The sequence below is a fragment of the Musca autumnalis genome, unplaced genomic scaffold (assembly GCF_047663935.1).
Source record: "Musca autumnalis isolate F117 unplaced genomic scaffold, ASM4766393v1 scaffold_3, whole genome shotgun sequence".
Taxonomy (NCBI): Eukaryota; Metazoa; Arthropoda; class Insecta; order Diptera; family Muscidae; genus Musca; species Musca autumnalis.
In genome coordinates, this window is record NW_027411866.1 from 92,880,480 (window position 1) to 92,896,401 (window position 15,922).

General features: G+C 35.7%; 1 protein-coding gene across 2 annotated transcripts in view; it reads left to right on the forward strand.

Annotated features, from left to right (window-relative positions):
• Positions 1-14,593, forward strand: part of LOC141399675 (uncharacterized) — a 126,034-nt gene extending 111,441 nt beyond the window's left edge. For both annotated transcript variants that reach the window (XM_073978842.1, XM_073978841.1), the window contains exons 2-3: positions 8,635-8,814; positions 12,892-14,593. In XM_073978842.1, the coding sequence (XP_073834943.1) occupies positions 8,692-8,814; positions 12,892-14,019 (1,251 nt within the window). In that variant the 5' untranslated portion in view covers positions 8,635-8,691 and the 3' untranslated portion in view covers positions 14,020-14,593. The remainder of the gene's footprint in view (positions 1-8,634; positions 8,815-12,891) is intronic.
• The last annotated feature ends 1,329 nt before the right edge of the window (positions 14,594-15,922 follow it).

Sequence of the window (15,922 nt, forward strand, 5' to 3'; positions counted from 1 at the left end):
TCGTTTTTGCAACTCTGCTCTGCAAATGACTTAAATAGAGAGCACACATATTTGCTCAATAATAAATATGTTCATCAAACATTCCAATATGTGGACATCATCTGCATACTCACATATATATAGTCGGACATTCACAGGTGAGTGGAGCACACACATATCGGACATACTCAGAAAGTATTTATGTCGGCACCTCGGGCTATAATTCATTGCCAAAACCATTAGGAAGAAGTTTGTTGGTCAACTTCGAACGAAATATGTGCCAGTAAAAAGTTATTGCATTTTAAATACTCTTCAGGTTTTAAGGCGAAACATATTTAAATTTCGATAACTTTTCTTGTCCTGCAATGGACACCAGCGATGAAATTTAAGGATGCTACACAACCAGTTTCCCAGCATTGTCTGGGCACAAATAGACGTGAATGTGTGAATATTTGTCTTGTGTATAAATCTGTCTGAAATGGGTTTCCACCCCCGTGGTCTGGTCTGGTACGGACTTTCGAAGAATTATTAGCAACTAATATAAACTTTGACTTTTGAAAAACGCCCTTAACACTACTGAACCACATAAAATTGCAAATATCCGCATGGAGCAGCCCCTCCCAATCAACCCTCACCATCCAGTAATGGCAACCACTACTGATTTATGTACGAGGCCACATTCGCATATTTCACATACTCTATAAGCGTGAACTTACACTTACTCGCCCACATTCTTGCACGAAACACATGCATGCCAATGGACAGAGGTGCATTTGTCGCAGCTGACTGGATGCTCCGGTGTCACATCGTTTTGGCAGTTGCCATAGTACGAGTCTGGATTTGGATAGCTCCGTGTGTGGTCCCTGGGACACTTGTGAGTACACATAATTTTTCAATTTGCTGTCAGATGCAATTGCAAAACTTTTGTTCCTGACTTGATTGGAAATGTTCAATGCAGTCGAATACGATTTGTTGGGTTTGTTTTTTTTTCAGTCTTCATTTGAATTTAGAACTTGCTTCTGCTGGTGCCCAATTAGTTTGCAGAGTAATTTTGGCATTTTTTCTTTATGCAAATATCAATTAATATTGACATTTATTGTTTATGTAAATTAGTGGACAATCATAGGTGACACAATATCGACAAATGCTTATGGATGTCTGTTGGCTTTAACACTACTGCACAACTTTATGTTGGTTATGTATAAAATATTGGAAATTCAATTCATTCATTAGTCACTCAATTTAAAGTAGTGTTAAAGTAATATTAAATAATTATCCAAAAATGACTAAAATAAAGCAAAGTTTATATCCATTTAAATTTTCTCTGTACGACAAGGAAAAAGTTTCCATGCGAAATTGTTTTTTTATTTAGTGTTGTTTTTCAGGTACACTTATGTGTGTGTTTGTTAACTTTCAACTTGCGAAACACTCTTTTCATTTCAGTTTTACGGTTTCGTCAAATTTGAATAAAGTGAAGGGGTATTGGATCACTTCATAGTACATGACACCTAACCCTATTCCTCTTGGTTGGTTTTGCGAATGAGCAGCACCCTTACAATCAATCTTAAAAAAGGCACATTCGCGGATAGTGATTATACACATTTTTTATTTTTTGTTTCACGCATTTTACGATGCTGTCACATTTCTCAGTTAGGTACGACATTTATGCTGTTATGCTTCCTTTTATAAACATTCGTCTGCCCATTCAAAAAAATTTTCTAGAATCATTAAATTGTGTTATTGCTGAGTTTTAAAGCGAAACCCTATTAGTGAATATGTCGTTTTGTGAATGCTAGACAATAGTAATATTACTGAAATGACCGAAATTTGGCATTTAGTATTCGATATGGATATAAAACAAGTAAAAAGTCGTTAAGTTCGGCCGGGCCGAACTTTTTATACCCTCCACCATAAAATAGTCTTAATTAAAATGGAATAATTAGGGTCCTTTTACAATTTTAGGTGGAACAACTTTTCGACTATTGCTTGAATTACACTGTGAACACAAATGATGGGGCAAAGATAATCCCTTTTGGAGATGAAAGCCCTTGGCGTGTGTATATTAAGAACCCCGAAGGACAGATGCGCCGTAAGTAGAACTTCAGCGTTATGGCGTGATGAAGTTTTTGCAAGAGACCCTGTAAGCCATCATCAATTAGCAATATATCTTTGTTTGTTGTTTTTGTAGAGCACTTAAGCAACAGTGAACAAAGATATAACGCTAATTCCTGATGGCCCACAGGGTCTCAAACAAAAATTTCATCACGCCATAACGCGGAAGTTCGACTCACGGCGGATCTGTCCTTCGGAGTTCATAATATACCCACCAAGGCCTTTCTTCCCCAAGAGGAATTTTCCGTGCCCCAGACTTTCACCTATATTTTGTTGCACAGTGACAAAGTTGTAGCTAAAATTCTCAAAATACCGATCATTACAGTTAGTTTCGGTTAAAAATACCGTTATATGGGGGCTATACCAAAACATGGACCTATGTTGACGATGTTTCGTTGGGGATGTTTTATGAGAACTTCAAATGTCAAATTACAGCTATTTCGGTTAAAAACTGTAGCTAAAATTCTCAAAATATTGAAAATTGGGAGGTACCGTTATAAGGGGGCTATACAAAAACATGGACCTATGTTGACGATGTTTGGTGGGGATGTTTAATGACCACTGAAAACCTCAAATGGCAAATTACTGCAAGTTCGGTTAAAAATTGTAACTAAAATGCCCAAAATACCGAAAATCGGGAGTTACCGTTATATGGGGGCTATACCAAAATATTGACCTATGTCGACGATGTTTGGTGGAGATGTTTCATGACCACTGAGAACTTCAAATGTCAAATTGCAGATAGTTCGGTTACAAATTGTGGCTAAAATTCTCAAAATACCGAAAATCGGGAGGTACCGTAATATGGGGGCTATACCAAAACATGGACCTATGTTGACGATGCTTGGTGGAGATATTTCATGACCACTAAGAACCTCAAATGGCAAATTACAGCTAGTTCGGTTAAAATTTGTAGCTAAAATTCTCAAAATACCGAAAATCGGGAGGTACCGTTATATGGGGACTATACCATAACATAGACCTATGCCCATATCCTTTGGGATATAAGTTTTTTGATCACTAGGAACCCTAAGTGCCAAATTATAGCTAATTCGGTCTGCAAATGTGGCGAAAAACGTCAAAATACCTCAAATCCGGAGGTGCCGTTATATGGGGGCTATACCAAAGAGTGGACCGATATAGCCTGCCTATGGAAAAAAGACCCTCGGGTGCAAAATTTCAGCACTCTATCTCAATTATTGCGGACGCTAGAGTGATTACAACAGACGGACATGGCTAGATCATCTTAGAATCTTAGGCTGATCAAGAATATATATACTTTATAGGGTCGCAAATGATTAGTTCGATGTATTACAAACGGAATGACAAACTTAATATACCCTCCATACTATGGTGGAGGGTATAAAAAAATCCTAGAGAGAATTGTAGGTATAGGTGCACGTTTTAATATAGCCTTCATAGAAGATGTACAGTGTACACTAGTCGATTTTCGCCTTTTGAAGTTTTTAACCACATTAGTAATTCTTAATTTATATATATACATATGGTCGACATCCAATGGAAAACCATGTGAAGTGATCGGTTCCAGGTTAAGAAAACGCTAATATTTAAAAAAAGAAAATTACTGCAGCAAGTCAGTTTTCTTTCACTACGTATTGGTCAAATGTTTCTTCAACAGTTTTTCTCAACGCAAAATTTCTTTGTAGAAACTGATATTTCTAACTACCGCCCTGTCCCTCCGTATGTCTGGCTGATGTGCACAAAAACTATCGAACGGATCAACCGATTAGAACCAAATTTTGCACTTCGTAATATTTTGCTAAAATTTATTTTACGTTCGAAGATGGGTCATATCAGTCCACTCCTTCGGGTACCTCCCCCCACAAAACATCATCAGGTTTCTGTAAAATGATTTGAACGATAAATCTCGATGGGAGTAATCGTATTGGTCCAGACTTTGCACATCGTATAATTCCTTCCAGATATAGATAGGGTTCGAATATCGAACGTCCCACACAAAATTTGGATTCGGATGAGGATTCATCGCGGATCCATTAAAAATTTATTTGCAGAAGGTTGTTTTCACGTTCCCTGTAACAACTTACAATTTTTTTCGAAAGTAAGTCCATACTTCCTGAGATAATGGCCCAAAAGCACCAAAAACCCCTAATTTTTCTCCATATTTTCCCAACATTAACAATATTTATTATCTTCAAATATTTGAATATTTAAAGCAACGGTCGTCATTAAACGTGTTTTTTGACTTGCCTTGGGGGTAATAAACATGCCTTCATATTCGTTTGAAAGCAAATAACACTGTGCTACAGTGAAAATTTGCAGGGGTTCTAATGAATAAATTCGGTTTTGTGGGAGTCCACAGAAGACGAAAATACCTTTGGTTTCTTTGGGTCACTTCGGTTTTTCATTTTATAACGGTAAATGTAGTGAAAAATGGGCTTTCTTGGATTTTCAACTTTAAACGGACATTACATCTTTTTTCCTCAACCGATTTGCATACACTGTTTTTCGTTATAAAGGAAAGTATGAAAAAAACCAAAAAGTTGAAACACAAAAAATGCCATAACGCATTCATTTTTCAACCGATTTCGTTGGCTTTTCCCATTTTGGAAAGCCAACTGAATTTCCTACTTGCTAACAGTAAAAAATTGTACTGTTAGGTGTCATTTACGCAGCCTAGAGCACAAGGAAAAACATTTTACTGTTTTTTAATGCGTTTTTGTCACACTTAAACCACTATTACTTAGCCATTTGTTAACCGATTTTAATTTACTCTCCCCTTTATAACGAAAAACAGTGTGTGCAAATCGGTTGAGGAAAAAAGAAGTAATGTCCGTTTAAAGTTGAAAATCCAAGAAAGTCCATTTTTCACTACATTTACCGTTATAAAATCAAAACCCGAAGTGACCCAAAGAAACCAAAGGTATTTTCGTCTTCTGTGGACTCCCACAAAACCGAATTTATGCATTAGAACCCCTGCAAAAAAATTTTGTCCACTTTTGTATCACAGTGTAATGATCATACGGTGTTTACATTTACCCAGGCCTGTATTCTTAGTTCATCAATTTTTAATTTAATTTAAAATTAGAAAAATTAGTGCAGAGGCTTGCAGACGAACATGTTATTTACCTTTTTCAGTGACCACCTCATTAAGGGGTTATACCCTTTTTTAACAAAATCTTTTGCGGTGTCGACTAAAGCTCGAAAACTAATGAACCTATATTAAGGGCTTATGAGGTACCTAATAATATTGTTTTTAAACGAAGGAATTTTAATCATCTCAATTAAAAAAATGGTGGACAGTCAAAATTGAAATTTCGATTTTTACCATTAATCGGTCAAAAAACTTTTTTAAGGAGAATTGTCTTATTTAAAGATAACATTTTGATGCATTCAATAAGCCCACAAAGAAATATATGAAGACTGAACACAAAATTTCTGTTATTTCGGGTGGATAATGTGTCTAAAACCTTCAAAATACCGAAAATCGGCCGGTACCGTTCCATGGAGTCTATATCATAACGTGGACAAATACCCACAATTCTCTGTGGAAATATTTCGCAGCCCTGGCGAATACTAAATACCAAATATCAGTTAATTTGGTTGGACAATGTGGCTAAAACCTTGGATCTATGCTCATAATTTTACCGGACAAGTCTTTTGTCCACTGAGTCGAGAAACGTAGGCAAAATCTTCAAAATAACAAGAATCTGAGTTACCGTTGCTCATAATTTTTATCAGAATTTTTTTTTGTCCACTGGGAACCCTCAATGCAAAAAAATCAGCCAATTTGGTCGAGATACTTAGGCATAATCTTCTAAATACCGAAAATGGGGAGGTACCGTCATATAAAAGCTATACTAAAACGTGAACTGACTTGTATAAAATGCATCCAACTACGCCAACACCTTCTATTTTATATGAATACAGTTTATATGAACTCGCGACAAAGTGCGACGCAACTTCGAAAACAACGCAAAGGAAGATCTTGGTGTACTTCCTTAACCCTCCGTCATGCACATGTATCTGGCCAGATATTTTACGAATTAAACTGTGATTTTAATATATTTCTAATTTAGCTAGGGGTTTGAGTCTCCAGGTACCCTCTACAAATATTGTAAGGTATCGTTTAATGAAAAAACACATAAAAAACAACAAACAAAATTTATGTAGATTTTTTCATCTATACATCGTATACGTAGAGTTCTGTACTTTATTGATATATTTATTCCTAACGAAACGAGAAAGGATCGTTTTCGTCCTGTTTTGTCATCGTTATTTGAATTCCACGAAAATTTGGTACAAATTTGCAGCTACGTGCAAAAAAAAAATAAATGTGTGAACCTACTTTCGACAGCTCATTATAGGAAACATTGTGAAAGGGAAGCAATGAAACCCGAAGCAATTATCTTTTACACGGGTTAAGCATGTAATAAGAACAAAAAAAGAGAAAATATATATCTGCCTGGTGTGATAAGAATATAACAATATAATATTATCACTAAAAGAGCATATTTTTCATATAAATGTACTGAAATACATACTGTATCTGGCCAGATACATGCGCTACGTACTTGACTATCGGAACATGTGCATGACGGACGGTTAAAAATGTTTTTGAGTTCATATTGAACCAGTTATTCCAAATATACAAAATGTCCATAAGTAACTACTCATGGTTTAGTACTTAATAGTGTATTTACAGATACGTCCTAAATTAGTACATATACAACATACTAACGTCTCCCGAATAACCAAACACTTATGTATGTATTTATGTCAGGTAATCAATAAAATACCCTTAATTTTTTGAATGTTTCGATGATTACAACAGACGAACGAACATTTCCCTGATGAAGAAAATACAGTGAGCGTCAAAATAAACTTTACACCTCTCAACTATTTATTAATTGCATTATTTCACCGACGTAGGGATATTATACATATATATTAAGTATTTAGTAGTGAACTAAAATCCAGAAAATATTAATGCCTTCCAAAGCTTCATTAGGGATTAAATAAAGATTACCAAAATAACGCAAAATTTGACGCGTCAAAATGAAGTTGACACTTTTCCCAAACGTAAGAAATTGTTTATTTCTTTAACAAAATAAAAGCATATTTAGGGTTTTGAATTTCTTTTCATCATATTGGTACCTGCAAGCATTAAGTTACCGTAATCCGGTGATATTTCCCTCTTTGGACCCAGTGTACAGCTTTCGTGTAATTTTGTCATATAGTAGGCCCCTATTTAACATTCTATCTATTTTTTCTGCAAGTACTTAATGGATTTATAGTCAAGAGACTATAATGGATACAAATACAGATTGTTATTCATAAATATGGATGAACGGCTCAGATCCCTGCAAATAAGTTACGTAAACCTTTAATGCTTTCTAACCATTTCATAGATTGGGTCACAAAAAATGCCAAAACTGTACAAAGGATATGAAAGAAGATTTTAACGGTGACAATGATGTATACACAATCAAATATTGTAAGGTCTCCTTTATGTTCATGACAGTAACGGGTTGCGGGATCAGGAATATGGGAACAATATCTTCCACTCATATTGATACGATATTAAAGACCCTAGTGTAGAGGAATGGGGCTAATACCAAAGGTGTATGTATGTATGCAGGGTTCTGAAGCGTTCGCCCATATGTATGAATAACATGTTGCTATATTTGACTCCTATGCATCTAGGATCACTCCGTGAACTTTCTAGACTTCAAATCCATTGAGTTATTACAGTACCCCGGGTCCAATGATGGAAATATCACCGGATTACACCAAAACACTCGTTGATTTAATGCTTTCAGGCTCCAATAAAAATTGTTGAAAGGTGTAAAGTTACGTTGACGCTCAGTGTATATTTTATACGGTCGCAAATAATGCAATGCGTTACAAATGGGAATTCATACTATGGTGTAGGAGGGTATAAAAAACATAAAAAAGGTCAAACATCATTGATATAAAATAGAATATGCACTTTGGGAAATAGTTTTTCATACACCTTGTCTTTATTTTATTGCTCTTGAAATGTTGTTCAGTATTGGGTTTTTGATTTTTCCTCTTTCGTTTGTTTTTTGTCATAAGCTGTACGTTTTTTTCATGTGTGTTAAAGGTAGTTTGAGAAAAAATAGAGTCCATGATAAGGCCTGGTCCTTGCTATTTTAGACTAGAACTTTTAGAAATTAAAATTCAATTCTAATTAGCTTGAATATTGCTGTCAGACCATTAAATTTTAGTTTGAATAGAAAGTCCCAATATTTTATAGGATTTGTTATAACACATGAGATATAAGCTAGAATCAATTCTGTCAAATCATGTGGTACATTCCAATTTACATTCCATAAAAGTTTATTTAATATTGACGCTTACATTTGTTAAAGGCCCACAAAGCCCAATTTAATTTCAAGTATATTCTAATGAACTTATTTGCATAGTTCTTGTTCGAGACACAAAACCGAACACACGTATATATGCATGTATTTCCTACCAATGTTTTCTGAATCGATTTCAATTTGTTTTCTTTTTTGTTTCTTTTGTCCGTACTTGCAGTGGATGTCGCCATCATTGTATTGCAGTTGGAGAGTTTCGTATGTTTAGCAACGTGAAATGTACAATACCTGGTTAGTCATCGCATCAATTACATTTGTCGGATGCTTATGGAATTCGCAACTATCTGAATCATCATCGAAATCATGCCCAACTGAGTGCATCTGCTTATCCCAGACACAAGTGAGTACCCAAACTGTCCAAAACTGCCTGCCTTTATTGTCTTCACAATCATCATCATCAGCAACACAACAACAACTACAGAAATACACAACTAGACATGCCTAAAGCAGGAGTCTGCTGCAGTCTATTTGGTATAAAAATTGAATGAACAACTTTTAGTTCAAAATTGTAGAACTGCAATGCTAGACACAAAAACGTCAACAAAATAACACTAATGACTGTGACGTCAGCGAACATAAGATATTAACAAAGTGGAACGTGCAAGAGACGGGAATGTTTAAGAGTAAATAGAAAAACAAATATTTGTTGTTTGGTGAAGAAAGTAACTGGCCGGGAAGTCAAGTGACGGAAACAGACAATGATATATAAGAAAAGTTTTAACTTTGCGAAACAAAACAACAAACCGTAGCCGGAGCCAAAGGAATAATTCCATTGTTGTGTACTCTATCGCAATAGCATTACTGTGGAAGAGTATGGTGCCGAATTAGCGTACCCAACAATACTCTATACATAAGAATGTTTAAAGTCATTATATGTTTGTATGTATTTGCAAGCCAATGTCCCAACGACGGGGAATGTGGAATAAACCGCTGTTCTCCTCATTTCAATGATTTCTATTTTGTTGTTCTTGTTGCTCCTTATGATTTCGGGGTTATGCTGGTGGCATTTGCATTTTAAATGGATATTGTAACAGAAATCACAGTCGTGTTCTGGCATGTTTAATGGTGCCGTTGATGTGAATTTTGTTAACAATAAAACCGTTAGCGACATCAAAATGTTAGGAAGCAAAGACATTCGAAAATTGAACACGGTAAGGCGGGGAAGAGTTTTATTTATTGCAAGAAAGAATTGAATAATGTCTCTGGAAAGTTGTAAGGTCCAAAGTAATCAGATGAGCTTGTGACTATTTTAGAAAATCAATAAGTTTTAGATTATTACATAACATAAACGGTAACTAATATATACAAACTACTTTAATCTAATATTTTATTAACATTGGAAAAAGAATGATTCATAGGAAAAAAGTCTACATACAGAAAAAGGGAATATTTTATTTCAAATTTGTATATAACAAACTGCTTTAAATATATATTTGGTCCAGTTAAGACAGTTAAAACTTCTCTAAAACGAGGAACTTAGAAGCGACATGTAAAAATAATAATTAAAAAAAGAAAACAGTAAGTCGCATTTTTTGACTTATGTCATTCTTTGAGTAAAGGAGCGATATCGTCGGTGTCATGCTTAAGTGTTCGAGGCGTGGATATCTCGGAAACTAGAGCAGATAGGAGAAAGCCGACTAGAAATTCAGAAAGAGCATACCGGAAAACCACCTGTATCTCAAAAAGTCAAAAATGGCGTATGGAACACTTAAGCATGACACCGACGATATGTACTCGTGTGTAGTTTTCTATGTGCATGTCCATTGTTCTGTTGGCATGCCAGCCATGCACGCTGAATGTCTGTGTTCGACAACATCAACAATTTTCCTCAGCGTACGAGGGCACCATAAATTTCTGGTCTAATAATGAAAATGCGAATATTTACCATCAACAATAGTTTTATTGTTTTTTATACCCTCAGCCTTTAGGCTAAGGAGGGTATATACACTTTGATACGATGAAAATGTGCCTCATCGAAATAATGGTTTTAGACCCCAAGTATGTTTGGACGAAATGTGTTTCAGACAATTTGGAGTCGATTGAGCAATGTCCGTCCGTCTGACTGTCCTGCTGGCTGGAGCGCACGATAACTCTCGAACGGATGAACCGATTTGGTTCAAATTTTGGCTTTCGTAATATTTTGCCCAAACTTAGTTTAAGTTCGAAGAAGGGTCATATCGGTCCACTCCTTCCGGTACCTCCCTCACAAAAGTTCGAAAATGTTCGGAAAATTTGTACGTGCGGTAGCTGTTGAAGGGAATAACCGATATGGTCCATACTTTGCGAATCGTGAAATGTCTACCAGGCTTAGATGAGTTTCCAATATGGACTCAGTCGGTACACTCCTTCCGGTACCTCCCACACAAAATTTGGGATAAGTTCAGTTTAGGACCCGCTCTCGAATCGCTTTGATTTTTGTTTTAGCAGCATGTATTCACTGCCCCCTATACGACGGTATAAGTTTCATCAGGGGCAAGTCCACACTTCCTGAGAAAATAGCCCCAAAGTTGCAAAATAACCCTATGACACCGTGTGAGGTGGTTGGAGCGCAAGATAACTCTCGAACGGATCTGCCGATTCGATCCAAAATTTGGCCTTAGTAATATTTTGTCCAAACATAAATTAAGTTCGAAGATAAGCCATATCGGTCCACTCCTTCAGGTACCTCCCCCACAAAAATTAAAAAAAAATTCGGAAAAATTTTTAGTACGGTAACTCTTGAAGGAAGTGGCCGAATTGGTCCATACGTTACACATCCTAATATATCTACCAGATATAGATCAGGTTCAAATATGGACTATATTTGCCCACTCAATCTGGTACCTCCAACACAAAATTTCGGATAAATTCACTTTAAGACCTGCAATCGAATCACGTAGATTTTTGTTGAAGCAACTTGCATTCGCTACCTCAATTAGGATGGTAAAATTTTTTTCAGGGGCATATCCATACTTCTTGAGCTAACAGCCCGAAGGGTGTAAAAACCCCCTATGGTACCATATGTAGTGGCTGGAGATCCACTTCCATAATGGTCAATGTCGATCCATTAAGTATCTCCTCCGCAAAACTTTTGATCTTTAATACTAATCAACATTTTTGTCGGTTCATACATCCACAATTTTTAAAACCCCCTAATTGTTTCAATATACACAGGCTGAGGGTATATCTCTGTCAGCAAAGCTAACTGATACTTTTTTATTTGTTCAAGTAGTCGTCAGCATGATTTATACAATTTTTCATGCGTTCAAACTTTTTTGCACTCCGATTGAGATAGGATGGTCCTTTATCGCCATACAAATATTTAATTTGGTCGATGCACTCTTGCCGTGATTATCCACGTCGAAAATTGTGAAAAATTAACGGTCGAAAATGTTCACAAGTAAATTCCATTTTTTGCAAAGTGTTGCCTAGGCCAGAAAATTATCGTGTAGCCCACGTAATGTTGTCTTACATTTCCTGAGTGCTTACAAGTAGGGTATAGCAAATGGTGTCGTTGGACACGCTGCTCAATACTTTTTTCTTTATATTTTCTCTTGACGCGATGTGTTACATTATTTGTCTATGATATTGTATCGAATGACGTCAAATAAACTTTAAATATTAACAAAACTTTAATTATTTTCATATATATATATGGCAAAACAATGTACATACATATATAAGGCCTGTTATGAGGGGAAAAACAAAAAGCTAAACTCAATTAGAGGGTCAGTTCACAATGCTTAAGGGAAAACTTTAAAACGCCAGTTATGTTTCCACAAATTGATTTTCAAACCTGACATTTCAAGGTTTTAGTGGCTCACTCACCTTCACAACCTATGCAAATATTTTTTTTAATATTAGAACTTGTCGACATTTCTATCTAAAAAAGCACTTCACAGTAGGGTAGGAAGCATAAAAGAATTAACGAAACATCCTAAAGCTAGAAAAAAACTCAAAGAGAACATTGTGATGCCACATTCAGATGTACCATATAAAGGTAGAAACTTTGTTCATTGTGACGACTTTAATACAGGGAGAAAATATAACGGACGTTCTGGACAAAGGCAACAGAAGCAACAACATTCCTAACTGAAAGAAAAAATAAAAACAAAATAAAAAATCCTTGATTTAATTTAATTTTCAGTAATAACCACGTAGATTCAATTTACCGGCGGTTATAAACTCCCCAGAAAACAAAACAAAAAAACACGGTCGTGGTATACAACACCGTAACGAAATGACCTTCATTGTATGGTAAAATCATTAGAATAAATTTACAGAAATCTTCATCTTTGTAGTAACTTACCCTAAGTTGCTGCAAGCGTTGCTATTGTTGTTGTTGTTGCGGCTGTTTGCTGATAACTGCTGGTTTGTTTTTAACATTTCAAATGAAATTCTTTCTATTTTTGTTTCTTCTTTCTTTTATCATCTCTAGGTACTTTGCAATACTGGTGGACTTGAGAAGATTCCATTGAGACAATTACCCCCCACCGTTGAAAATCTTGCATTGACCAAAAACAATTTTCCGGTCATAAAGCCCGATTCATTTGCAGGTTTACGAGCACTCAAGAAACTATCGCTGGACGGCAATAACATAACCAAAGTCAAACAGTTTGCTTTTCGTGGGTTGCCACGCCTGAAGGAGTTATCGATACAATATACACCGTTGCAGTCAGTTACTTCGTTCGCCTTTGCTGGTCTGCAGAATCTTTCGACAATTCTATTGAGTCATAATCAGATTTCACGTATCGAAACACATGCCTTTGCTGGCACATCCAATGTTAAGCTGATACTTTTGAGCAACAATCCACTGATCAAAATAGACACGTCGGCCTTTTCCAGCCTAACCAACGTCGGTCATGTGATATTTCCTTCAGGCATACGGACTATTGAACCGGATGCGTTTAATGGCATGGACACAGTGGGACTACTAAAGTTGGCATACATGGATCTGAAGGAGGTACAACCTTTTACATTTCGTGGCCTAACAAATGTTTTGCTACTGACTTTACAAGAATCCGACCTGGGAGTTATTTGTACAGATGCTTTTACTGGTTTGTCACAAGTTGAAACACTACAAATACTGAACAATAAAATCGATGCTATTGAGGAACTGAATTTCACCTACACTGCCAACATAAAACATCTCAAAATGCATGGCAACCACATACTGGAGACACCTGATCCTAATGCCATAATAGTCGATGGTGTGGAACATTTACAACTCATCAACAATCACTTTCCCTGTGGTTGTCACATACACACTCTGCTGGATGGGCCACTGGTTGAGGGTGCCCACAACCTGACGGAATTTCTACAGAAAAATTATTGTATTTCACCCTTGGACGTGAACGGACGTGCAATGATCGAACTTGATATAGACTCCATCGGCCGTTGTCAAGACCAGTTAACGAAGGGAAATTTGGGATCTTCAGCATCTTCAATGGCCCTGAGCATGTTTACCCTTGTACTGATATCGCTTACAACGAATCGTTTTGTAAAATATCTTGTGTTCTTATTAGTTTTGGGCTCTATCACCGTGCCACATGACACCTTTAGTTGAATGAGGACGGTGCGATGTAAACAAATCCCAACATTTAGTCTGAAACTTCTCTAAGAACCGCATAACAAGTAACTGTAGTTTTATATAACGAACCTATATTAATCCTATTTAGGTGTAAGTAGTAAAAAGTTTACAACAAAATAGATATTAAACATTCGTCAACGATTTACTACAAAAGTATCATAAAATATTTAGGATTTCAAAATAATTTTATTTTGCTATGTTTTTATTTGTTTCAGCTACCAATGCCATCTATGTATCTATGTACATACATACTCGTATATACAAAGGTTCTGAAGCGTATTTTGGGGGGATGTTAACTTGTTATTGATTTGCCTTATTTTCTTTTAGGTTAGTAAACCTAAGCTATATACCCTTATAATCCCCGAAATGAATACTCAAATACTAAAATGTCCTTTTGTAAATAGTTTTCATTAATTATCAATTTGTATTCGTCCTGAACAGTTTAAAAGTAATTAGGGTAATTTTAGTGTTCGTACTTTGTACATCATAAGTTGTATTGTTAACCCTTCAGATAAATAAATAAACTAACAAATTGAAAGCAAAAAAAAAACATGTTTACATATTTCTTTACAATCAACTGAATAAGTTCCACTTCGCTTATAATGTCAGGTTAATCTATGAGAGCTCAGTAATGTAAGATGAAGAATTACTACGCTATGTATAAATTCGAGCGTTTTGTCGAAAATTATTCAATATTTACAACTAAATAGGACTTTAGTCCGGTAGGCACGCCATGTCAACACTATTGTCCTAAGTGGTGTAGAATTGGCTAACTGAAGAACTAGACTTAAATTAAGGAAATTTTCACATTTTTTATTAAATTAATTTGCAGTAATTTTCATTCCAATAGGCTGATAATTTCGACCTGTACTTTGATTACCAAAGTATGTAAATGGTTATTCGGTACCGCTATATGGAGGTACGCTTTTGTGGGGGCTATATCAAAACTTGGACCTATGTATGTTGGCGTTTTTTCGTGGAGAGATTTCGTGGCTACAGAGAACCTCAATTGTCAAATTACAGCCAGTTCAGTTAAAAATTATAGCTAACATCGTCAAAATACCCAAAACCCGGAAGTACCAGTACATGGGGTCTGTACCAAACGTGGGCCGATATAAAGCCAATTTTTTGCCTATGGCAAAAAAAATTACTCTGGTGCAAAAATACAGCGTTCCAGCTCAATTATTGTTGAATACAAAAGACAGACAGATGGACATGGCAATATCGAATCAGAATTTTATCCTAATCAAAAATATATTGTGATTTCTGAGTGAAATCGCAAACATTTTCAAAAAGCGGTTTTTGATTTCCTTTATTTTTTGCTGTGGTGATGCTGCTCATCAGCAAAACATTTTAGTATATTTTTAGATTTTTTGACAGATGGACATGGCAATCATCACATCAAAAATAAAGGCAATCTAAAACACTTTTTGAAAAATGTCCGATTTCACTCAGAAATTACCATATACACTTTATAGGGTTGCAAATTATTACTTCAATACGTTACAAGCGGAGAACGAACTTAATATACCCTTCATACTATGGTGGAGGGTATAAAAATTGCACTCACACAAGCAAATCATAAAGCAGAATCACAAGGGAAAACAAGAATGGACGAAAATGCTGAAATCAATTGAATTGGTATGAAAACCCTATTTCGACTTTGGTGAAGCAAAAAAAAAGCAATAGGTCTGTATGATAACCCAAAAGATAAAAAAACTTGTAAAGTAAAAGAGGGCGAATTAGGAGAAAATTGTGAAAGAATTTTTGAGAGTTTGGTGACTGAGAACTTACAAGTTTTTGCAAGCAAAATTTTCTGTATGAATTTGCAGGTTTGATCAGCTGATTTAAATTCGAATGTTTTGTGGCGGACTTTGCA